The sequence below is a fragment of the Peromyscus californicus genome, unplaced genomic scaffold, assembly GCF_007827085.1.
Source record: "Peromyscus californicus insignis strain IS unplaced genomic scaffold, ASM782708v3 Scaffold_14__1_contigs__length_90479793_seg_2, whole genome shotgun sequence".
Taxonomy (NCBI): domain Eukaryota; kingdom Metazoa; phylum Chordata; class Mammalia; order Rodentia; family Cricetidae; genus Peromyscus; species Peromyscus californicus.
The window spans coordinates 72,099,576-72,125,245 of record NW_026294436.1 but is presented as its reverse complement, the minus strand read 5'-3'; the positions used below and the strand labels follow the sequence as shown (position 1 = coordinate 72,125,245).

General features: G+C 41.9%; 1 protein-coding gene across 11 annotated transcripts in view; it reads right to left on the bottom strand.

Moving 5' to 3' along the window:
- The window catches only part of Gpatch2 (G-patch domain containing 2), a 306,528-nt gene that overhangs the window by 179,487 nt on the left and 101,371 nt on the right, over positions 1-25,670 (bottom strand). For all 11 annotated transcript variants that reach the window (XR_008218055.1, XR_008218056.1, XR_008218057.1 and 8 more), the window contains exons 7-8: positions 13,452-13,491; positions 8,199-8,269 (exon numbers count right to left, since the gene is read on the bottom strand). Coding sequence is in view for 7 of the 11 variants with exons in the window: in XM_052737954.1 (XP_052593914.1) it covers positions 8,199-8,269; positions 13,452-13,491 (111 nt within the window). In the remaining 4 variants the exon portion in view is untranslated. The remainder of the gene's footprint in view (positions 1-8,198; positions 8,270-13,451; positions 13,492-25,670) is intronic.

Here is a 25,670-nt window from a genome sequence, read left to right as displayed (position 1 = left end):
AATTAAGTGCTTAATATCTGACTTTTATATTATTAAATAAAGTACTTTAATTACAGGTACGTGAGCATTAACATTTCCACTGAAGGATAACTTCTGTTCTACTGTGATCAAGTTTGATCTGATTTAGATTCACACATATAAAACAGTATTGAAAACTGCGGGGATTGTTCCATATGGCGGAACTTTAGGAGGTGGGATAGGAAATGAACTTGTCCACAGGCTGGTACTCCTCTTTGACAGTTGACTGACACATTGACTTTATCCTGGGTTGTTTATTCTGGAGACCGTGAGAGACAAACCATCAAACAGCAACATTCCAGTGACTCCCATTAATGACCTAGGGCTGCTGTTTGTTTGGGGAAGTATTTCGGCACAGGCACACAGTGCATCGACATCCCAAATGCTCTGTAATGAAGTTACAACCCAGGCTGAGCAGAGACACAAGCTGTCGTGAGTCAGCTCTGCAGGTGCACCTTAATCATTTCCTCGGGGACCCATCCCTGGGAGCTAAAGGTTAGATCTGTGTCCATGCCCACTTAATCACTGGGCCAATTTGCAGAGTGCCAACTGTGAAACAGACACCTGTCCTTAAGGAGATGGACTTCAGACCACACATTTATTTCAGTTAAGGGTCGCTGGAACAGCTCACACATGCTAACAATTTTCTGTCATTAGTGACCATAGTCACATCCAACCGCCATCCTTGGGGACAGAGCTTGTGCACATGTCTAGGCATTTGAAAACATCTAGTTCATCTGTGGGAAAAAGAGGTTACTACGTGATCAGAGCTACACTAAGAGAGAATGGATTTTTAGAATTTTATTTACTATACAAGGATAAAGAAGGTATTTCCAGTTGGTAAACTCTCTCATTCTCTGTGGGTCCCTCATATCCAACCGAAAAGCAACAGCTCAAAATTCAAATTGGCTAGTGACTAATTTATTTGGTATAATCATAACTTAAAATAACCCTCTCCAGTCATTCATTTAAAATCTTGGCAAGGAAGGTTAGAATTTCAGGATGCCAAAGGACAGGAGCCATGAGCACTGGCAATTTGTGCACAGTGTGGTTTTATAAAATACAGTAATTTGGTCGTAGAGTGTAGAATGGGAAAATTAAACCCCTTAAAAGCCATTTTATGTCACATATGTGGGAAGTTTCCAATTATTCTGCTCTAACTATCTCTAGCCCTCGAAGTTATTCAAATGTTCTTTTTAATTAGGACACATATATAATTAAATGTATTCCAATTAAACAAATATGGAATGCATACATTCTAATTAAAGTGAACATGTGAATATGTTCTATTAGTTTGGCCACGCACACATAAGAATGAATGGGAATCACTTCAAGAGGCTCTTCCCTTGGAAGGGTTGAGCAAAGCTGTTCACAACAAATGAAGTCTTCCCTAGTTCTGAATTTTGGAAGAGAGGTTATAAAGGACTATAATATTTTAAAGTCAGCATTTAAAGGTAGTCCCCAGTCACTCTTTGGATATATAAAATGTCAACCAGCAAAACTTACTTTCAAAATACGGTATTAAATGATTCCAGCTCCAATGTGACAGGGACAGGTCTGTTTAAAATGCTAACACTCTAGAAGACAGGTGGTGTCTCCGTTGACATAGTGAGTGCACCATTTGGCTTTGCTGATATATGGATCTTGGGGACGTGTCTGTGAAAGGCAACGGCACACACACACACATTCCACATCCTTATGCAGTTTCTAATGAACAGTCCTCCTCCCATTTATTAACAGCTGCTCAGAGATGTAGTCCTTAATACTTTCATTTATTTTTGGCAAAGCTGCAAAATGACAAATAGTTTTGTATCTGTTGCAAATTAGGTCTCCTTCCCAAACGACAAATGACAGCATGGGGAAGATGAGCACACGAATCCTTGAACATCTTTGGATCTTTAGAAGATCAAATAAAAAGACGTCGTAATTCTGTCACATCCGTGACAAAAAATGGTGACAAGCGTCAGCACATGGAGATGAATGCATTCCACAGTGGTGCAAGCAGGGATGCTCTTTTTATTTTGATGGGAGGAGGAAGACATGAATGAGTGTAGGAACCCCTCTTATAGAAATAGGAATATATGACAGGATCTACTGCTTCTCAGATTAAATCTACTGTCTTCTATTTTAGTAGATCTTTGTTTTAATCTCAGCGGGTAAGAGGATAGGAAAAAAAAATCCACTTTCTCCTCATATGAGTAGATAATGTAAGAAATTGGAGCACATAGTATGCAAGGGTCATTAAATCCTGTGACATAAAGTAAATGAAAAATACACTTTTAGGAATGAAGTGAAAAGATATGGAAATTAACAGAATTTAATACTATCACCAAAAAACATATTTTTACTTGATTTGAAATAATACGTCAAAGTATTAGAAAGTCTGCCTAGTTGCGTCTTACTAGTGCATGCTAAAACCAAACTTTCTAAGAGTCTGGTAAGGAAGAACGGACAATCCTGTCACCACCAAAGTCTCCAGGGACAAAGGAAAAGATCTTGATGGGAATAACTGAGTTGAGCCGCCACGAGCTCTCCTGTTGTTCATGGATTCTCATGTAGAAAACACCAGTCATTAGTGCCAACTCTGGGGTGGGAACAAGCTTCCCAGGATGACACATGACTGAGTATCAGGCATCCCTTCATGCATGGCACACTGCCTTTCAATTTGGGAGGGTGATACTGACCTTTCTGACACTAGACCAAAGCTTTTACAGAATTATGAAAATATTTAATTGTAACTTTAAATGAGGGATGATGTGGGTAAAGTTTTTTTTTTAAGAAGAAAATTTTAAGACTTGCTTAAACTTTAAGAAGCAAAAATCCATCACTTGAATGCTGAAATACAAGACTGTAACAGGCAGAGCATTTCCCTACTGGCGGAGCACTGACAGGCCCCTCCCCTTTGCAGGTACCTGTACAAAGTACCTGGGGCAGACACACCCTTAGATGAGGAAAGATTGGCTGAACTGCCCTCTGGCAACAGGATGTCTTTGACCCAACTGGACACATGTCCCCGAGGTATGTAACCTTGAGTGGCTGCCTCTTAGGATCCCTCAGCTGTGACTCAAGTGTGGCATGGGACTCTATCTGCCTTAGGCATCTTTCCTGAGCCTTGGGGATAGGCTCACAATAAATGCCTCTGCTTTGTCTCTTGTTGTCTATTCATAAGTAATAAACTGCTTCACATAACATGCTCTGTCTCACTGGCTACAGGTAAGGTGGTACCCAGGCCAAAGGTACATAATTCTAAATAGGCTGAGCACAATGCAGATGCTGTTCCCATTTCTTCTAAAAATCATGAAGGAGTTGGGCAAGGTGGTGTCTGCCTGTCACTCAGCACTTTGGAGGCTGAAGCAAGATGGCTCTGAGTTCCAGGACAGTCTTGGCCACTTGCTAAGCTCCTAGCTCACAACAACAACCGAACAAAAATGCTCAGGTACAATGCCCGAGGACTTAGCTTTGTTCTCACTTTGACGGACAAATTACTCAACATCAGGTCTGATAATGAGTAAAATCTGAAAGTGATAAGTAGTTCCAAAAGTAACACTCAAATGTGTTTTTAGTCAATTAATGTTTTAAAAGAATTTTTGTTTTCTTAAGTCTTGTATTTTTTTTTTAATGATTTTGAGGTATGTAAAAATGATCAAATGGCACAAAAAACTCTTGCTACTCATTGAACATTAGATAAGGAAAAAGTACAACAAAATTAAGATGAAAGTTCATGATAGGAAATGGACAGTAACCACTGAAGCACTGGAAGAATGGATGGAACACAGCACTCCCTTGTGAAGGCTGGTAGAGTGTACCTAGAATCCAAGCTACACAGTGAGGAAGGAAACTGTGCACCCAGGAGCTTGAGGTCTGCCTGGGCAACAAGTGTGACTGTCTCCAAAAACAAACAACACCCTCTACCCCAAAGGAAATCAAAGTCCATGTGATGGCCATAAGACACAATGAATGAGAAGAATCAACAGAGACAAGCACCATGGAAAACACTGGAAGCATGTGCAGCTTCAATCAAGGTAGGGCAAAATCCTGAGAAAACAACAATGAGCACCTGAGGGTGATGCTGTGAGCAAACATTTCACATTAGTCACACTGGAACACATCTGCTTTATGATAGGGCTCTCTGAGAAATAAAAAAAAGCAAGAAACTGACAGATTAGAGGAACAACATCAGCTATACTGACAATCAGCGAATCTGTAATTTCATTCCCGGTAAGTGTAGGAGCTAATGCAGCCTGTTATTTTATTAATAACCACTGGGATAGAAAAGGATGACATATTATGACCAGCACTGCTGAAGAAAGCAAGCAGGGCAGAGATGCAAGAGGCCCTGAGGCAAGGTAAGAGATCCAGAGAAGTCCTGCACTACGATCTGAGGCAAGGTAAGAGATCCAGAGAAGTCCCACACTCCGATCTGAGGCAAGGTAAGAGATCCAGAGAAGTCCCGCACTCCGATGAGCATGCAGACACACAGGACAATTCACAGAAAGAAAGTCCCACACTCTGATGAACATGCAGCACATGGGACAGTTCACAGGACACAGGAGAAATCTTACAGAAATGACTCGAGCCAGGAGTGCCGCTTCATGCCAGAAATCCCATCATTCAAGTGTCTGAGGTAGGGGGATCATTGAGAGTTTGAGGGCAGCCTCCACTACAGTGTGAGACCCTCTCTAGAGAAAGTAACTGAAATTATCAAAATGGGGTGTGCTTAAGGAGATCTTAAATATTGCCTCTTTCATCTCTTTGTATGCTAGACATGAGTACTGCTATACTCATTAATGTAAAGAATACACAACATCAAAGTGAGTGAGGCAAAGGGAAAAGCAAGAGCATAAAGCAGATACCCAGAAACCCACCACTGAAATGTCCTGTAGTTAGCAGCAACTAAATCTCTTCTAGGAAGATTCTTAAAATTCCTCCAAGGTGCCCGGGGGAGTTGTGCTATACTCCACAGCACTTGGCTGTGTGCTCAGAGCATCTGTGAACAATGGCAGCTTTAAGAGTGTGCTACAGTCAGATGCTTCAGCATCTCAGCCTTGACTCACTACAGCAGACCACCTGTGAGCTTACGCTTCTGCACTTGCTTGGATATTCTGGGAGTAAATGGTCCCCCAATGCAATGACTCAGTGCATCGCAGTTCTCTTCTCTAACCTTTATGTTTTTCCCCAAGTTGAAAAAGGCAAGTGCAGTCACTCATCCAAAAGGGTTAAGAAAAGTCAAGATAATATTAAAATACTAAGAAAGAAAATGGGTTTCAGGAGAGGACTGTAGAATAATATATATGAATTGGAAGGTGAAGATTTTCATGTTGCATTAATAAGATTTAGAACACAACTGAAGCTTCCGTCTTATTTCACCTTTCCAAGTTGCCCTGTGTCTAACACAGCCCATGGCACTAGAGCAGAAAGAACACATAGCACAGCCACTAATAAAGACAAAGAGGAAATATGGGATGATGGTTCAAAAGAGTGGTCTGGAAATCAGAGTATAGAAGTTTTAAAAAATCATTTAAAGATTTGGGTTATAATACTGAGAGACTTGCCCAGCAGTGTTCCGAGAAGATAGCTTACATTTGTATTTATACCTGTTGCATGGTTGTGTAGGTAAGAAACTGTGTATTTCTAACACGGACATGTCATGTATGTATGTGAGAGATAGAAAGGGATGGGAGTGGGGGAAGGAAGAGTGAGAAGGAGGGGCTTAAAAATGGAGAACTAACGGTTTTCCAATGCCTAAATAATAGAAGCAAGAAATGAAATTACTAAAACCTGAAAGATGGTTGGGGCGGGGAGGCATGAAAATTCTGAGGAAGGATGACCTCCAAACCAGAGTTCACTCTCAGGAAAACTGAGCAATATGAGAAAACCACAAAGGGATGTGCAGACACACAAAACCTCTGATTTAACAACTCGCTTTCTTTCCCTGAGAGCTCAAGGAAAATAATGCCATGGGACCCGAAGAACAGAACTCTATGGGAGACAGGTGAAGGAAGTCTGCTGGGGGCCAATGAGGAATAAGGATGCTGCAGATGCCACACATCAGGCCAGGCAGACAGTACAGAACATAACTGAAAATGGACAATCGAGGGATGCCACCAGGAAAACAACCCAGGAGTTACAATTCCAGGGAGAGATTATTGATGAATTAGGGCTAAAAAATAGGAAATAAAGCAAATGGCAAGCAGAAACATGATCTCCCCAAGTAAAAGCTATACACAAATGGCTAACATCTTCATGTATAGTCTCTTAATGACAACAGATGTTCAGTGTGGGAGGAAAAGATAAAGAACCAGGCATGGGTATGTATGCAGGAGGTGGGAATCACAGCAAATGAAAAGTCAATATGTAGTATTAATTGAAAACTCTAAAGATGTGATCATGTTACTGAGCAACATGGCTACAAAGGCCAAGAGCAAACAGAATAGCTAAGAGTTGAAGAGTTTGGAGACTAAATACAAAGAACAGGACAGGATGGTGATGGGCCCTTCTGCACTTTGTTTTTCTTACAGAGCATTTAATACTCTTAACTGTATGTGAGAACAACATGATTGAAAAATACAATTCAGCAAGCATGTAGGAAACATGCAGATAACAAAGACAGTAACAATACAAGAGTTACAGGAGCCAGGGCTTGAGACCTTACAGGCATATTCCTGTATTCTATATAACAATGCTACAGAGTAGATGCTATTGCTTTTGCATTTTATATGTGGGAACAAGAGAAAAACTTCAATACTGGGTTGCAGTCAGGCATGCTAATCCCAGAACACGTGAGTACATCTACTCCTTAGGTTCAACTTTCAACTCATTCTACAGCTATTCTAAGCAACAGTTGTAGCCATCCATGGTGTTAGGAATGCTTGTGGTACAGTAAAGCAAAGGCATTGTACTTAAGAAGCTTAGAGAGAGGGGACACGAAGAAGACACACGAAGTGGCACAGAGGAGAGTGTCTGACGACAGTCCACAGGTCACTTCTTACTACAGTGAGCAGAGATAGGAAAGCAATGAGGAGTCAGCAGCCTTCTTCCTCCTGTCCACACAGTGGTGCTAGTGGGTAGACCCTAGGGTCCAGTGATATTAAAGACAATCTACTGATAGGCTAAATGTCACCCCCTCTCCCGGTCAAGTCTTTTTCTTTCATCCCAGTCAGTGGAGAGTACCTTGCCATCCTCATGGGGTCTCGGGAAGAATCGTTCTTAGGTCTGATAATGGTCTCATTTTGCATTTGTTCTTTTATAGATTAAGCTTTAGGTTTCTGAGAAATACTTATTCAGCCCAAGGTATGATGGTTAGTTTTGCCTCATCCAATCAGTTTACACTTAGACTGAAAGAGAGAACTCTTCCAACTGTTGACGCCAACTGCATTCTTCCTGTCTGGGATTATTATAAAAAGCCAGGTCCTCTTGGTCTTGACCCTTGCACTAGTTTCCTTTCCTGTTGTGCTGAATCTGCCAGCAAAAATAACCTAAAGGGAAAGGGTTTATTTGGATCACAAGTCCAGGTTACAGTCCATCAATACTGATAAATCAAGTCTATAAGAACCTGAAGCAACTGGTCACGTCGTATCCAGTCAAGAGCAAAGAGCAATGAATTAATGCATGCATGCATGCTTGTGCTTAACTCATTTTCTTCTTCTTCAGAAAGTTGAGGTTCTAAACTCAAGGACAAGTATTATCCACTGTCAGCTGGGACTTCCCATATTAATTAACATAATCAAGACAATCACCATGCCCACTGGCCAACTACTCTCTTCCCCAAGTAAGTGTAGACTGTGCTAAGTTGATCTGCCAGTCAATCTGATCAATATTCAGGCAAGAACGACAGAACAATTGGTATCTAAGTGGAAAGGAAATCTCCAGAAACAGCAGACGAACATTTGAAAACATACTGTCAAAAGTGAACTGTGGAAAATCCTCAGCGTTAGAAAGGAAGACAAAACAGAACACCTAAGTAACTTAAGATGAAAAAGACCCTAAAGGCATTTTTAGAAAAAGACTATTTCCTTAAATTTTACCATCTTTAAAACAATATAACCCAAACGGTATATTTGTCTTCATCACTGGGAACTCTGAAATGAGTCCTGATAAACAATACACAATTCACCAGGTTTCCTGGTTGCACAGAAGGGCACGAAGCCTGTGGGATCAGACAGACAGTCCCAAATGCTTACCTGCTGGCTGTTTTCACGGAGCAGTTCTTCTTGTGTCCCCTTTCTGCTCGGTTATCTCTCAGAAGCTGATGCTATACAAAGTGTCAAGACAGTTGTAGAAACAAAAATATTTCCGTTATATTAGTTTGCAATGAGGAAAATACATTGTAATCAAAGAGACACTGGTATGCTCTGTTGTATGACTTTCTTGCCACTCTCTTGCTAATGATGCCACTGTCACTGGTGCAAAAATGCCAGCCAGGGGGCAATCAGTTCTGACAACTGCAGATCTCCCAGCCAGTAAGCACATGGCCTGGAGCTCCAAGACAGGGCTCAGGTGTGTCCCCTACTACTGCAGTGAAAACACCCTCTTTTGTCTACAGCTTTGACTGTTAGGTTCAGCTGCGATAGTTTTGAGGCCAATATGAAAGAGCTGATAATGTTTCTTATGTACATAACAGCCTGCAATAGCAGGAAATACACAGAGAATGTTCTCTAAAAAAATTACTGCCTTGGATGGAGTGTGTATATATATATATATTTCCTCCAAATGTCTAGCTATCCATATCCCTTCATATTTGCTTTACCTCAAATTAACTAGAGATAAAGTAGATGAGAAAAAAAAAAAACCAGCCAATACGTTTCACCATAATTATGTATATGCAAGGCTAGGCTCAGAAATGCACACCTTACCAGAAATCAACCCAAGCAGAGAAAGAAGTTTTACAGGTACTAACATGGTACAGGCTTGTGCTCCAGCAAGTCCTCAAGCCTCTGCTTCAATGGCAGAGTCATCCATCAAACACAAACTGTGCAAGCTCAGGCAGAGTCCTATACTGTTCTAAGGTCTAGTCTCCACCCATAAACAGATGCTGGGGACACTGAACTGTCAGGCCGTGGTGTTAAGGATGAACCAGGGAAATGCTTAGGCAGCACCGGGAGACTGGAACCCAAAGTTCTGAGGGCTTGATCTGGGAAGAGCAGTTGGGATGATGGTTATGGTTACAGAGCCTGGCTGTCTGTCTGTATGGCTGAGAGTACCAGTAACTTCTGATGAAGGGTAACTGTTAACTGTTCTGGAAAGTTCCACAACACCACTGAGGACTGAATGCTAATCTGGCCACTTTCTAGATGGACCACACTTTAGTATCCAGGAATGTTCTAGCTACGTAAATTCCTCTTAAGCATTGACTTATTTCCTCTCAGATCACCACCATCCTAGTCCAGACCATGGTTTTTCTCACTTGTCACAGCCTCCTAGATGGTGTCCCTCTCTGCAGCCTTGCTCTGACCCAATCCACTCTGAGCTATAGTCAATATGAGCTTTCCTAAATGAATCTAATTTTACTATGCTTGAAATAAAATTCAAAATCTTGTGTCAGGCTATCATGACCCTTCATAATTTGATCACACCTCTACATGAATAACTTGCTCTGCTCCCTCCTACCCACAGTCTAAAGTCTTTACCTCTATATATCTCAGCCATACTGAACATTTTACTTTGGGATATGGACCGTGCTCTTGCTCACAGTGGCTCTTTGCTTCAGTTTTTCAATTTATCAGCATCTCCAGGGCTTTGTACTATTCTGGAACATTTATACTGCTCAATAAATACTTGTTGAGTGAATAAATGAATGAACAAATAAATGAGGCAATGAAATAGGGCATGAGATTTGGTATATGATATGTAGCTGAAGCCATAGCTCATTATTGCTACTTATAGAAAACAGTGACTATTTATCTTAAGTCCATTAATCTGAAAGTGCTTCAATTTAGAAACACTTTGTACCACGAAGGCTAAATTGGTTCTGAAAATAAAACAATTAATTGCTTTGGCATTTCTAAGTCTAGTGCCTTCATGTCTATATACAGATGAACATTTGCAACACAGAGCATCAATGAGATGACACAATCTCCTTCTCTATCTTAGATCCATGGTAGTTAATAAACTCCTCATCTTAAGACAGAAGTCCCTGGAACTATTCTCCTGGGGCTGGTATCAAAACAGTTCAAATACCTAAAAGCTGCATTAAGACAAAGTTCTATAGCTCTGATTTAAAACTGCAACCATAATGACAGGCTGTACCAATCTGGTCTGGGAAGTTTCCAGCCCACCACCTGGATGAAGACAAAGGAGATGATACTGACTCTGAACTTGGTGTTCTACTCTTCTGAATACTCCAAAATTCATGGTTTGGATAGATATTGTATAAAAAAGACAATTACTGCAATAACGCACTTTATACACACAAAGACATGAAACTATCTCAGTTTACCAATAAAACCACAGATTGAAGTCAACAAAGATTTTGAAATGAAGTTCAGATAAAAAGGTTTAGATACCTGGGCCATGAGCAAGTTAATGCATGAAGCTCAATGTTTGGAGAGCACTGAGAAGAATCTAGAGAAAGCCTGGAGTAGAACACACTTGTGTCTGAAGACTGAAAAGAGGCAGCAGACTGCAAACTCATAGTAAGGGCAGCTGCAAGGGCCACTTGCTTGCCCAGAGAAGATCTCCATTTTTAATAGGCTCTTCACTGCTTTGTAGGACTTCTATCAATGTCACAGGTAAGGTCACTCTACTAGGGTTATGACTCAACAATGTCATGTTGGTTAAGAACAGCTTCTGGATAGGGTGTGAAGTGCTCCAATCCTTACCTTCAGGATTTGAGATTGGGAGGCTCAGGCCAAACAAACAGAGGCCCAACTCCCTGATTAGCCACCTGCAGGTGTACATTAGAAAATGGCCCACACGAGGACAGCACCAAATGCAGCAACCATGCACACAAGCTTAGAGCTGATGGAGTCAACAAGGAAGACAAGAGAGGGTAGCTCATGGCTTCGATGTATACAGAATGGAATCCATCAAAAGGAAGATGCATGTCCCTCTGCACTGCGGATACAGACCAAGTGTACCTGGTCAGAAGCAGCTCTGCTGGCACACCCCTTTAGGAATGCCTGAAATATCTGAAAAGTCATTTCAAGTCTCCTTAGACTTGGCCTTACAGTGTCCTCAACATTAAAGAGCAAATGGAGCACTATTTAAACCATGGCCATACAATTAAACACACATACACACAAAACACACACAGAGACACACAATACACAGAAAAACAGACATACATACATACACACATAGACACAGACAGTCGCAAACAGACACAGATGTCACCTTTTTCTTTCACCTGAGTGGCCCTCCTGTATTTCTGCTTACCTACACAACTGCCACCAGTCACCGCCCCCATCAGACCACCAGCATCTGAGTGGAAAAACGATGCTGCTTTCTATCTCTCCTTGTAAAAGTAGCGAGTATCTGACATACACTAGATGATGGGGAAGTTACATCCTAAGTGTGACAGAGGCATAATCATGGCATATAGCATGCAAACAGAAATGAGATAAAGCAATAAGGAACAGAAAGGAATGGGAAGGTGGGGAAAGTAGTGAGGTGAGGATTTTAAAAGAAATTGGATCAATACTATCATTACTTTATGTTGCTACAATGGAATAAGAGAGAAGGTGACTACACAGCAACACTCATTCAACATTCTGTGGAGAATTTTGTAATTCTTCATATTTTTATGTTTTATTACTTGGACCTGGGATTAGCCAACTGTTCTTTGTGCTATAGGTAGGTCAACCAGGGTTGAACTGAGAAATGATTATGTGTCACAATGTAAACACTGCATATATGCCTATCTGCTACCAAGCTAACTGATCCTCACTGTGCAGACTCCGTAACTGTTCACGCACTTGCTGGAAATTATTTTAGCACCCAGATCACCGTTTTCTGCGCTACGGCAGTCACTTGGTAGAACCCAGGCTCTTACATGAACCACACTATTCAGATGACTGTCCTGTGCAGCTCTTGTGCTGTGAACACTTGTTTTAGTGTATATGTCCTTTGAATCCAATACTTTTGCACTCCTGTGGCCCTCAGGAATAGTGTCTACTGCTAATAAAAAGAGAGCTTGTTATTTTAGAGAAGTGGACTGATGGGCTAGCAAAGAAAACACATGCCCGTCAAGAAAAGCCTTGCTCTGATAGGAGCTACAGTGTCATTTGTCAGAGCTTAATGTTAAGGAGTCAATGGTCTGATAGTGAAACAGAAACACACACACACACACACACACACACTACAAAACAACAACAACAAAAAAAACACAAGGTCACAAACTGACTGGCTAATGAAGATCTTGGGACCAAAAGCTGGAAGAAACTAGCTCTACACTTCCTCTAAGAACATGGCTCAGTATTCAAGAATTTAGTGTTTGAGTCTACTTACAGAACCCAACTACCACAAATGAAAACATTACCTACATTTACTAATTCATAACTTATCTAGTTAGTAGTCAAGATAAAAATGTAAAATGCACACCAAAGTTTAAGTAAGAGACAAACTGAAAATTAGTCAAAAGGACTATGTTATTTAAAAAGTGAGAAAAATTTGGTAATTTTCCTCTTTAGAAGCTATGAGCAATAAATCCACTCTTTCTCCTGGTGCAGAACTGAGCCCAGGGCCTCTCACATGCCAGCACATGCTCCCCACACAGTCACAGCTCCTTAGGATCCCATGAACTTTCAGACAGTGCTTTCCTTATGGATTGCATGACTAAAACATAACTTTATCATTCAGAAGAGCCAGGGCCCTCACAAGGAATCAAACACTAAACTGTAAGTTTTAGGACTCATCAAAATCTAACTTCTAAATAATCTCAGCACATTTTAAAGAGACAATTAATACAGTCAAGAATAAGGTAGAATACTTATTTATCTGTAAAGACAATTGAAGTGACTGCCCAGTTCCTGCCAGTCCAACTACTCACTGTGCTACCATGTACATCAAAAAGAAAGCTTAAAAATATGTCGAATCTTAGAAGACACTACTGCCTCTTCCTCAACTCAATAAAGCAGCCTGTATTGCCTGACCTTACATGGTTTTAATTTACTTTTTTGACTTGGAATTTTGTGACAATTTCTCAGGCTGACTAGGGCCAGCATCACTACATGGATGAGGACACTTTACCTGCCAAGCACTGGACCACATACAGGCACACGCCACCACATGTAGTATTTAGTAGTAAAGCCCTACATATGACCAGCTCCACAGAGGTCACCTGTTTAAGGACTTTTAGATGCTTGCTAAGTCAGAAGAAAGCCTAGCACAATTAGCTCCTTTTATAACAAGCTGTTTTCTCTCTGCTGACTCACTACTCGAGGGAGACAGACACATACTGAAGGAGACTATTCCCTCTGGGTTAGAAGGATCCTTACCTGGCCATGCTCCGTCCTAGCCCCAGGGCTAAACCAGTGGCTGTGGAGAGAAGAAGAGCTGTTAGCTGGTCCCTCCCCAGAAGCACTTGCTATCCCATGAATAGTCAGCATATGCTTTAAGGAATTTGTTCACACTAGCTACAGAACCTTAAATATGCTTTATTTTAATGGATATTTCATGTAATTCTAGACTTACACCAATTTTGACAGCAATGTAAGAGTGCTCATAACCCAGTAATTTTCAATTTAATAAGCAAACGGAGTTAGAATTACATTTCCATTTAATTATGTTAACATAAACTGCTGGGACTGTGTTCATTTTACAAATCAATTCTGGTTATAAAATCTACAAATGCTATCATTTGCCACAACTTAATTATAGCATCATTATGCCAAATTATGACCTTTTGATTATTGGAGTTATTTAAAAAGAGTTGAAAATACAAGAATATTCAACTCTGCAGCTCCGCACTAAGGACCAAAACAAAAAAATCCCACATATGAATCCTAGACCATCATGGCCCACACTTTGGATACATTCCTTTTACAGCTACAGGCATCAGGATTTTTGGATCAGAACTAGTTCTGCAACAGTGAAAACACAAGTCACTGCACAGTCAGAGCCTCCCATTATTCTACTGCCAAGCCCAGCCCTTTTGTCCCACACTCCATAGAGTCTCACCACACTTGTCAGTGGGAGTTCTTACAGCTGCATGCCCAGTACTCCAGGAGCACACAGCATAAAGACTATTAAACATCTAAGATTGGGAAACTGAGGAAGACATTGAAAACATAGGGAATACTAGAGACTCAGAACAACAGCATCTTTATGTACTATGGCCTCTTTAGAGACATGACATGGATTGTCAATTCTCATGAAAACCTTAGTTCCAGATACAGACATGAGGAGCTGGATTTCCTTGCCAAAATGTGCTGTCAGCACACCATGCTACCAAAGGACAAGAAAGACTTACATTGACTGGCACTTCCCTGGGGTCTCTCCAAGACTGCTATGCATTCTCTAGCTTCTGGGGCAGCTAGCTGGGAGGGACCAGCCTCCATAGGAGCAGGGTTTGGCTACATCTCCTCTAAGCAATTCTCCAGGTCATGGCAGGTGATGTTCCCTGGCAGGGCAGAACCCACACTGCTATGACAATGGACACTTAACTGGTATTAGTGTGCAGAGTCTGGATTAGCTACCAGCTGGAAGCAAACTTTCAATGAGAGTTCCACTGACAGCTTAACCAAAATTTCCTTTCTGCTATGGATTGTTTTAAAGCAAAGTATTTAAAGATCAAATGCACACCCTGGTTAATCATTTCATAAAAGGATTAAAAACAGCAGTCATCTGTGCCATCTCTCCCAACTCTAAAGCCCAGCATGGAAAAACAGAGCTTTTGCTCTTTTCCTTCTCAAAAACGTGCTAACTTTTGTTAGAATATAGCATAGTGGTGGTGCATAAGTGATTTTATATGTTAACAACTGGCTTCCTAGTATCATAAATGGACTCTTCACTAGCTGCTGATACTCATCAGTTAAGAGTAAAATATTCTATCACTGTTATGAAGTGAGCACTTCCTGCCACTGAACTGCCTCTACTTCTCCCACAGCTGGTGCTGACCTTACTTTTTCTCTGCTGTGTCTTTCTGCACTCCCTTCAGTCTCTTTTCATGGAAGAGTCACATCTTTATCACCCAGTGAAGGGGTGATGTCCAGAGCCTACCCTATTTTAAAGTTCGCCTTTTCTAGGGAACTTTGAGAGGTTTTCTGTGGTGCTTGCTGAACTTGTACCCTCCCATCTGCTGACTCAATCACTGCCCTCTGGGTCTGGAAACTGGGTCTGGAACTGAAGCTTCTACCATGCCCTCCTCTTTCACCATTTTTGTAGATTTTACCTTCATAGGATTTGGGTGAGAAGATTGAAAATAAGTTTTCCAAGAGGCAAACACCCTAAGAGGCAGTTTGACCATTGAGGCTGCCCTGGGATTTAGAGTGTGGAGAAATAAAATTTGGCAGAGTCTGGAAGGGTCACTGGGGGACTTTGAGAGAAGTTCCAGGAGGTGAGGTGGGAGGGACACAGGAGGGTGTGGATGGAGGATGTGAAGAAGTGAACAGGCCTACAGGAGGGGAGGAAGAGAAGAGGGGATAAACAGTGCGGGTGGAGGAAAGTTAGAGACTGAAAGAGTGGATGAGGAAGCCCAGGAAAGAGGAAAGGACTGATGAAAACACAGGTGCTGGAGTCAACTGTGGCCAAAAGAAGTTCATTTCCTCTAATAAACAAAATGCAAGAAAGAGAGTAAAGGAAGGAATGAGTGCCTAAATTCATTTCAATGAGTCTTAATGAACAAAGGCTGTGAATGAACGAGGAATGAGAGAGCTGGCAGAATATTAGGAAATCAAAATTTAGAGTCCAGGAGTTCTGGGAGGTTTTGCTCCAGAGCTGAGTAGCACACCGTGAAGCTCATTGGTCAAGTGGGCAGCAAACCTGTGCCAAGTGCTGACATGCACTGTTCATGCAAATCTCCCTGAAGTAACACTGGTCTCAGGAGCACCTCACAAGCTAGACAGCATTTAATCCCCAAACTCTGAGGTAGGTGCTTTGCAAACAAAGAAACAAGCTCAGAGAGATGAAGTGATTTGCCAAAGATTTCATAAGCGAGTAATAGTTGGAGTTCAAAGGTCAGTATTATGATTCTGAAGCCATGCTCTTCTAGCCACCATATCTGTGGCTCCCAACAGAAATGCAGCAACCAATGCCAAGAGAGTGATTCAAGAATCCAAGTCTCCTGGGAACAAGGGGCAAGTAAAGGGGAGCAGACAGCAAGGAGAACCTTTCCTGGGTCATTGGTGCGTTAGGTAGGGAAAGGCTGGCCTCTGTGTCCACCACTGCAGAAATCAAAGTCCACAGCAGGCTGTTCCCTTAGGCAGTCTGTCTACCTCACCTGGCAGATTTAGATGCTTCCTCTTCTACACCTTCAGTACATTTGCTCACACCTATCTCCTTTTACGAAATTAGGTTCAAATACTGGGGTATTTATTTACCCTGGTAAAGGAAGCTGGAGTTCTTTGAGAGAGGGACAGTATCAAGGGCAACAATCACGGCAAGGCAGCCGTGAAAATACATAGACTGAGCTATGAGAAGCAGCGGCCAATGCTGGGAGCCTTACCTAGGGCCACAACAAGTCTGGCCAAGCCGTTCTCATCTCAACCTTATCAAATCTCAATGCTCACCAGCATGCCAAGGCTGGCTTTCACTGAAGTGACAACTGAACCCAGAATGTCTGGTTCTGGGCCCTGTGTTCTTAGTCAACCTTCCTTTTATTGCCTCCAGTTTAGTGTCATGAGTTTTGATGGAGAAGGGGCTGGGATTGTGTTTCTAGGCTGTTTCTCCCCTTTCTGTACTCACAGAGCCTAGAATAATAATGAGGAATTTTAATGATCTTAATGACATTGTATTTAAAAAATAGCTAGGAGCTGGGAAGATGACTTAGCTGATAAAGTGCATGTTGTGCAAACATGAAGACCTGAGTTTGATTCCCAGAACCTACATAAAAAGCTGAGCAGGCAACATTGGCTTGTAATTCAGCACTGAGGAGGCCCAGAATGGGGGATATCTCTTAGACTTGCTGGCCATCGATATAACCAAATAAGAAAGCTTCAGGTTCAACATGATAGACAGAGACAATGGAAGATGCTCAGTGTCAATGTCTGGTGCGTACACACACACACACACACACACACACACACACACACACACCCCAGATAAGAACTAAAGGAATAAAATGGTAGTAGTGGCCTTCAAATGTGAGTGAAGCTCACATGAAGAGTAGTGCCCTGAACCAGAATGCAGTTGCATGGATGGATTTGCACTTGAGTCCGGGTTTCAGAGCAGGCTCACAGAATACTAACAGTGAAAGAAGTGGATAGCGAGGCGGAGACACAGGTCAGCAGTCTGCTCGAGGCAGAAGAGCTGGATGTGACCTCTAAGCTCAGTTCTCTCTGTGGGATCCAGGTACAGACTAGGCATATCTAGAAACAGCCTATCATGCTCAGTAAGGTTCTGCTGGATGCAGAAATCTGCACCTCCTCCTGAGACCTTGTTGCAGCCATTGTTCAAGCAGAGCAGTCTTCTAAGTACAGAGTGGAAGGGACTGGGTTTGAGGTCTCTGTGGATGTCGAGTGCTAGGTCAGTTCCTTCTCATGCTTCCACAACCCCCTTCCATAAGCACAGAGCTGCACAGCAGGTAGCAGCAGGGTACTGGATCTCACAGGCACCCACTAATATTACTCCTGGGCAAAAAGACAAAGCCCACACCAAGATTCTGACTGAGGACTCCAGGGAAATGTACTGGAGTAAAGGGTAAAAAGTATAATAAAATGTACTTTTATATACATGTTGTTAGAAATAAGTTTTTCCTTTTGGACATGGAAGCATTTTTTTTTTTTTAATAATGAGAGAAAGGGGTGTGTGTGTGTGTGTGTGTGTGTGTGTGTGTGTGTACACTCTCTTTCTCTGTGATGTTCAATATAGTAGCCATTAGCCAGATCTATCTACTTAAATTTAAAGGAATATTATATATCTGGTTCCTTTATTGAGCAGTCACATTGCAGGCCTAAAGGCACACATGGTGTAGCGACCACCACTACGTTCATTTTGGGTGTAGAACAAGTGCACTACTGTGAAAAATTTACTGGATGGCACTGGTCTAAATGGGTTATCGTTGAAAATCTAAATTAACTTTGAAAATGCCATACAATTTTTTACTGTAAACATCTCCCTTGGGAAGCACAGTCTGTTTTTGATGAGATTTGTAACTATGAAGTACACAATAGAGGTGAGGAGCTGGTGATGGTGGCACACACCTATAACCCCAGCACTCAGGAGACTAAGACAGGGGAGGCATGAGCTCAAGTCTAGTTGTATCAGAAATTATTAAAGCAAGACAGTCCAGCAACAAGAATCCATATGGCTAAGAACTTAGCCTTTGTAGCTACCTCAAATGCCAGTGAAAAAGTCTAAGAACGGGGGCTAACCTGTCACTATGGAAACAGAGAGAGAGCTCAATCATACCAGATGAACAAACTGAAGAGGAGAAACTAAACGTTCAGGTGACTTTTCACTACGCATCAAGGCAGACTCCTTTGCTGTGTCCCAGGCTTGGCCAGCTCCTTCTCCAGTCTCACCACATGACAGTGTGCTTTCGTGGTCCTTCATTTAGCTTAGAGTTCTTCCAGATTACTGGGTGCAGAACATGCTATTTTATTTGCTTGAAATGTACTTCTCACCCCAATTGATGTACTTCAGAGATTTACCAGTTGTTCTAGGTTGATATCTAGTTAAATTTTAAGAACTGGAACCCTCAGCTCAGTATGTAATAATGCACACATAATATTATGTAATTGCACATGTATGTGCCTTATCCACTGACCACTGTCTGTGAGTACCATGAGCTCAGTGATCATGTCTGTCTTAGTTTCTGCTGTGTGTCTGCTGAGGGCATAAGAGCATGACTTGAGATGGCAGACAGAGCTTGATCAACTACAGTGCCATGTTTTCTCTCCTAAGATATTCCTCCTCCATTAAATTTTTCTATGATGCAAAATGTCAACTCTAAACATATATAGGGGGCTCTTTAAAAGTTTCATTTACTTTATTAAAATACTAATGAAAATTCAGAATGTTTAGCTTGATATGCTTGATAAACAGAAAAACAGAAGTTTGGGAACAGGCTCTGGAATCTCTCAGGTAGCTCTGGAAAACCTTATATATTTGGAGTCTAGGTTACTTTCTTAACAACAAAAATAACATTGTGGGGTAGCAAGATGGTTCAGTAAGTCAAGTTCTTGGTATGAAAGCTTGACTCTCTAGGTTTGACCTCTCAAACCAACATAGGAGTAGAAGAAGAGAAATGATTCCACAAAGTTGTCCTCAAATCTCCACGTGTGGGCCATGATACATACTCCATATCATCCCAACACAATAAAAATAAAGATTTTCTTGGGACCAGGAGACTTAAACATAAATTCCAATCTCTCAAACAGAAGACATTTGATATCAATATTAATGTCCTCCCTGCAGTACACTGTGGGCTACAATAACACATGTGACTTCATTCTGTGAGCTCTGGATCCCTCAATGTCACAGAAGAATCTCTACAGGACTCCCATAGGGCTTGCATGTCAGGGACACATCAGAGATGCCTCGGGTATTATTTCCTAATTGACTTTTGGTCAAGCAGAGTTGGAGTGTGTGGCTTTGGAAAAGTCAAACCACTTATAAAATGGAGAATGCACATCTGCTTTGGTAATTCAGAGAGCAAAGACATTAAAATGACACATCTAAAAAAGAAAACCTGGTAAGATGCAAACTATTCAGACTTGAATTTTGAGGTGCTTTCTAGTGGAGATGGCCATGCTCTGCATAGTGCTCTGTAAACACCTTATATAAGGAGGCTACGTCACTTACTGCATAACTAAAACAGACACGTAAGCCTGACTCACACTCATGCTGACCACGATAAATAAGAGAAGGAACTGATCCAGGATAGTGCATATACCCTAACCTATAGTTAAAGTCGCTTTTCTCCATAATGCAATAAATGCTAAATTTAAAAGTGAAAAAGTATTCTCAATAAACATAACCTTTAATCCAGGCAAATCTTGCTAAAAGCAAGCTTGATATTTACACAAAAGATAAAATGAGTGAATATTTGCGTTATGAAGGAATTCATCATAGAATTGTAATGAGTTATCTGTGTGCATTTTTAAAAAGTTAATTCTATATACTTTGGAAGTAGATATATTTTGTATCAAAATAAAACAAAAGCAGAATATGAATATCAATTAATAAATCATAAATATCTCTTTAAAATTAAATTAAGTATCTTATAGGTAATTGAGCAAAGCTATAGAGAAGATAAAAGCCTGGGACCTTTTTGGTTTTCAGACAGGATCACGCTGTGTTGCCATGGCTGGCTTAGTGAGACGCAGCATACAGTAGTTTTACGATCTCTGGCAGTCAATCCTCTTGCTTCAGCCTCCTGAATGCTGGCTGTAGAGGGGTGTGCCACCGTGCCTGGCTCTAACATATACTCCTAAGAGGGAGCCATGTTAATTTTCACATTTTACTATTTGCATATTTAGAAAGGCAACAGAGTGATGACATTGATGATTAAATTTCAAAACACTGTATTTTTAACATAATTATTAGTTTTAGTTTTGTTTATGTATATGTGTGAGTGTGTGCCATGTGAATGCAGGCACCAACAGAAGCCAGAGGCATTGGATTTCCCAGTGCTGGAGTCACAGGTGGTGTTGAGCTTCTTGATGTGGATGCTGGGAATTGAACTTGGGTCTTCTGGAAGAACAGCATGTGCTCTTTAACTACTGAGTCATGTCTCTAGTCTCCTCAAACTTTTTTTTTTTTTTATCAGAAGCTAGATATTAACTTCACTGTGTTAGCTGGGTTAAGAATCGTTGCACATTCTCTGTCTTATTTTAATGAATACTCGATTTATCTGTGCTAAATACTTCCTGATAAGAGGGAATAACCATCTATTAATGACTGGACTTTCAACATGATATTATTTTTCCTGAAAATAATTACTAGATAGTGTTTTTCCCAATTAGCTGAAAACATAATGTTATTTTATTAAATTGATAACCATTTATAAGTATGGTATTCGGACTTTCTAGTGTGGCGCACATGCTCACAAGATTCTATGTTATAAGAGGTGTGTAGCAATGCTGCCATTAGCAAATAACAATCTGAATTTTGTTTGCATAATGGAAATTATCTTGAAATGTTATTTTACAGTATTTATTTATTCAGCCATTGAAGTAATAGAATAACCTAGGATGTCACGCATGGATGTAAGAGCTCCGAGCTGCAGTCCACCCCTTATCTATACCTTTATTGACCAGCCTCCACTATTTGTGGGGAGCCCAGGTTCTCTATAGAGTAGCCTACTGCCATTGGCCTCTTAACCCTGAAAGCAACTTTCCCTTCTCCAGCTGGGAGGCTCCCGTGCCTTCCCAGCTCTTTCTACATAGCCCGGCCCAGAGACAGGACACTGGGAGCTGTGATCCTCTAGCAACAATCATTCCAAACTGAAAAACCCTTCAAGCTTTTGAGCCCGCACAGTAACTCACTCTATTTAGTCAACTCTATTCGAACTTTAACGTTGACAAGTGAAACTACTTATTTTCATGTTTGTGGGAGTGGTGCTCAAATGGATGTGTGCATGTTGATAAAGGTGTGGGTATGAGTTTGGGGAGTCCTCACACCGGTGCCGCAAGCACTTTCTCCACCGCACCATCTCCCCAGCACCACAAGTTAAACTGATTCTATAAGACACCTTCGGAGACTTTATAGAGAAAGCTAAAAACAACAAAACAAAACAAAGAAACAAAACGCTTAAAAAAATTACCAAGTTTTACTATGTAGTCCAGGTCAGTCTTGAATTTATAATCCTCCTGCCTTAGCCCTTCTGAGTATAGGGGTTACAGTCATGTTCAACCAGGCCTGGCTTAAAACCAAAAACTAAGAGGAATCCTTAATGGAATAAAAACAATAGCCATCACTTGAATACAGAGTTTGAAGATATTTAGCAGGTTAATGACTGCTTCCTGCTTTCCTACAGGTTCTTGAGTTGTAAGGTAAATTGCAGTGAGGATTAATTCATGGATTCTCTAGATTCCTGTCTAAGCATCAGGAAGGGACGTCTCATGACAACTAATTCAAATAACTTCTAGCTGGATGCCATTCTAGATGTGAAAAAGAAAGTGAAGAGTCAAGCATCCTGCTCAAGAACCGGAGACTAGAGATGCAGTTTGAAAAGAGGCAGCAGGTGGGGAGCTCTAGTTAGCAAGTCTGTGCTTCACACAACTAAGGCTGCTGCGCAGGGGTTAAAACCACTCAGTAGAACAATCCCACAAAGATGACTGAGCATCTGTGGACAAGAACTGCTAGAGACTCATATCTGCCCCTGGAGGTCAGCATGCACTACCACAAGATGGAATGCTTCAGGGGACAGACTAGGGAAGGACACAGGACACATGGAAGCAGTACTGTCTGTTAGTGTGGAATGGAAAACAAGAGAAACCAACTGAGTGTCTGCAGAAAGGCCAAGCAACAGTGTACACGGCCACCAGCAGTCTATGATGAACTCCCGACTTTCCCACAGAGAGATGTGTGGCTCTACCTATGCAGCAGCCTGGGATGACACGTGCTACTACAGTCTTAACAGCTGCTCCTACAAAGCAGTGTCCTCTCTGGGGAATGCTGCTCAAACCGCCTGTGCACGCTGGGCAGTAAGCAAGGCGTTCCTAAGTGGAATCCTCATCTTCTGTTGAGATGGCCTTCCTTCTCCACACCTCTATAATGCACATGTGTGCATCTGCTTATGTACAAGTGCATAAGCCGCTTTACAAAGATGATCCACGAGAGGATCTAATTAACCATCTGTATCGTTCAGAGGCCCTGGATGAGAGTCTGAGAGAGATGAAGTACCAACCACATGAGATCTGGAAGAGGTCTCTTCTGGGGAAGGCTGGGGTATTCCACACACTGTGTATGTTTGGAAAGAACAAAACATGGGCATGGGGCAGAGACAATGGACTGGGCATGATAAACTGTCAGTAGCTACTCGCTGGACAGTATCTCCTTCTCAGGCTTGATTGTTAGAGGTAACTGTGCCCACCTACAGAGTTATTACCTGTCTGGAACTTGACTATGTATCTTCTTTCCTGGTTTTCTTCAAGCCATGACAACCAAGTATGTAGTGGGTAGCCATTCCAGCTTTGATCTGGAAGTTCCAACCACCATTGAGACTTTGGCAACTGCCACGTCTATAAGGCGGGGCCAAGGGAGGCGCCTGGAGACCCGAGATCTGGATGGGCCAGGGCTTGCTCTCGGTTCCGGGACCCTGGACGGTGGAGGTGGGCCAAGCAGAGCTCCAGAGAACACCGCTGGACTGTGATACACCTTCCCCAGACCCCACGACCTACCTATCCCTTAATTTGTAAGTTACGCCATTAAATAAATCTCCTTTTAACTACGTGGAGTGGCCTTAATAATTTCACCAATACAAGTATTCTGATTCTGGTCAATGGGCACGAAGGGGAGATGGGAGAGTGTGCACAGCACGAGAAGCTCTCTTGCTGGAAGGTGAAAAGGGGAGCTGCTGGCACTACCCTCTCCAGAGCAGAGGAGCTGAGGACCAGAAGCAGTCATCTCCAAACCAGGAGACAATAAACATGAGGACATAAGAGAAAAGGACAATGATGGCAATGTTACTGGCAGAATTATGTCCCTGCAAAAGACAGTATGGAGTCCTAATATCATAAACCAAAAGAGGACCTTGTCTGGATATAGGCTCTCTACAGACACAAGGTAAAATGAGGTCAGCGAGGCAGGGCTGCAGTCCAGTGTGACATTATGAAACGTCTTATTTATCTGCCTTGGTGCCTTATAAAGGAGACATTCAGAAAAGGAGCAGCACAGGGAAAAGCCCCCTGAAGATGCGGCTGGGGAGAGGCCCACAGAGATGCAGGAGGGAGCTAACCCTACAGACAGCTTGGCATCAGACCTGGGGCTTCCAGCCATCTATTTGTGGGGCTTTGTTACAGCAGCCTAGCAAGGAATACAGATGGCAAAGGAGAAGCAGAAGCAGTCTGCCCCAAATCAGTATCTTTAAGCTTTTCAAAAGCCCCCTTTTCACCTTATGTGAGAAAACAAAAGAAGAAAGATAAATCTAAAGAAAAGCAAAAACAAAACAAACCCAAGCTATGTTGGTTTAAGTCTGTACCTGGCCCAGACTGACAGAAGTTTTTTCAGAGTCCTGACAACTATGCCTAGGAGAGAACACAGGAGCCAATCCCAGGGCCACAGGCAGTGGAGGTGAAAACAGGAGAGACTCAGGGACTAGGAGCAGAACTGATCTGAAGGTTATGGGCAGAGAATGGAAAGACGATGATAGATGAATAACAGGCTTGGCTGTGCAGGGCGTCTGTCCATGACTGTCTGCCCACTGGCAGCAGACAACAGTGCGGATATGAAGTAACATGACTGGATCTGAACCTGAGTCACTACTCAGGTAAGTACTATGCCCTGGAACCATGGAAAGCCAGAGACTGAGGGGTCCACTGGGATGCTACACTGACATAAAAGTTAATAAAGAAGGCAATGGAGTAGGAAATGGGAAAGAATAGGTCAGGAGAGACACTGGGAACTGGACTAGAGACATGGAGAAGGCATGAAGTGAAATTAGAGATTTAAGTCCTATGTGGTGAACCAGTGGCAATCCTCACACAGGGGAATAGTAACATAGCCACATCTGTGTTCTACCCCTGAAGCGTCTTCACTGACTGAGAACCTTGGAGATCCTGGGGTGGAGGAGACAGAGGGACACTCAGAGTAAGTCCTGTGAATTTAGAGGCAACACGGCAGTTGGCCCGATCCTGTTCTTCCTATTTACTTATCTATTCATTAGTTTTTTTTGAGACAGGGTCTCATCAAGCTGAGGCTGGCCCCAAACCTGTTAAATAGCCACACATGACCTCTAACTCTTGATCCTTCTGCCTCCACTTTCCATGTGCTGGGATGGGTACACTGCCATGGCCCACAGCCAGGTCAGTGTGCCCTAGTTTAAATCAGCACTTGGGGTCTTCAGGCACTCCACAACTCTGTTTGAGCGTCTTCCCTGTCAGGCCCTGGGCTAGCACAGGAGTGCAGCAGCAATAAGGAAAGCATCCCCTGCCCGCAGAGCATCTACACTCTGCATCTACTGAAGAGTTTTATGTTAAGTAGTGCCACATCTACTTACCTAAGCTTTGTAGTTCAACAAACAAAATTAATACAGAAACTCTACACAACATTCGGCTGTTACCTGAAGGTTTTTTTTTAAAGCTTCATCACATCAAGCAAGAAAACAGGGAGATTCTGTTATCATATTGCTATGCTTCAACAATCGTTAATTTTCTATTTAGGTTGCAATTGGTTTTGTTTGTTTTGTTTTTTGTTTTCTAAAAAGAAAGCCAGTATTAACAGATCTTAGTAAGACTATTTTCTAGGAAAAAGTAATTGTTTTAATGAACTCATGCCATTTCTTCTCTCATAGGTGGCAATTTCAATCAACTGCAGATGGTAGAAGAGACAAATGACATCCAACTACCACACACAACATAGGCTTTTCCAACAAGTCTATTTAGAATTGAGGT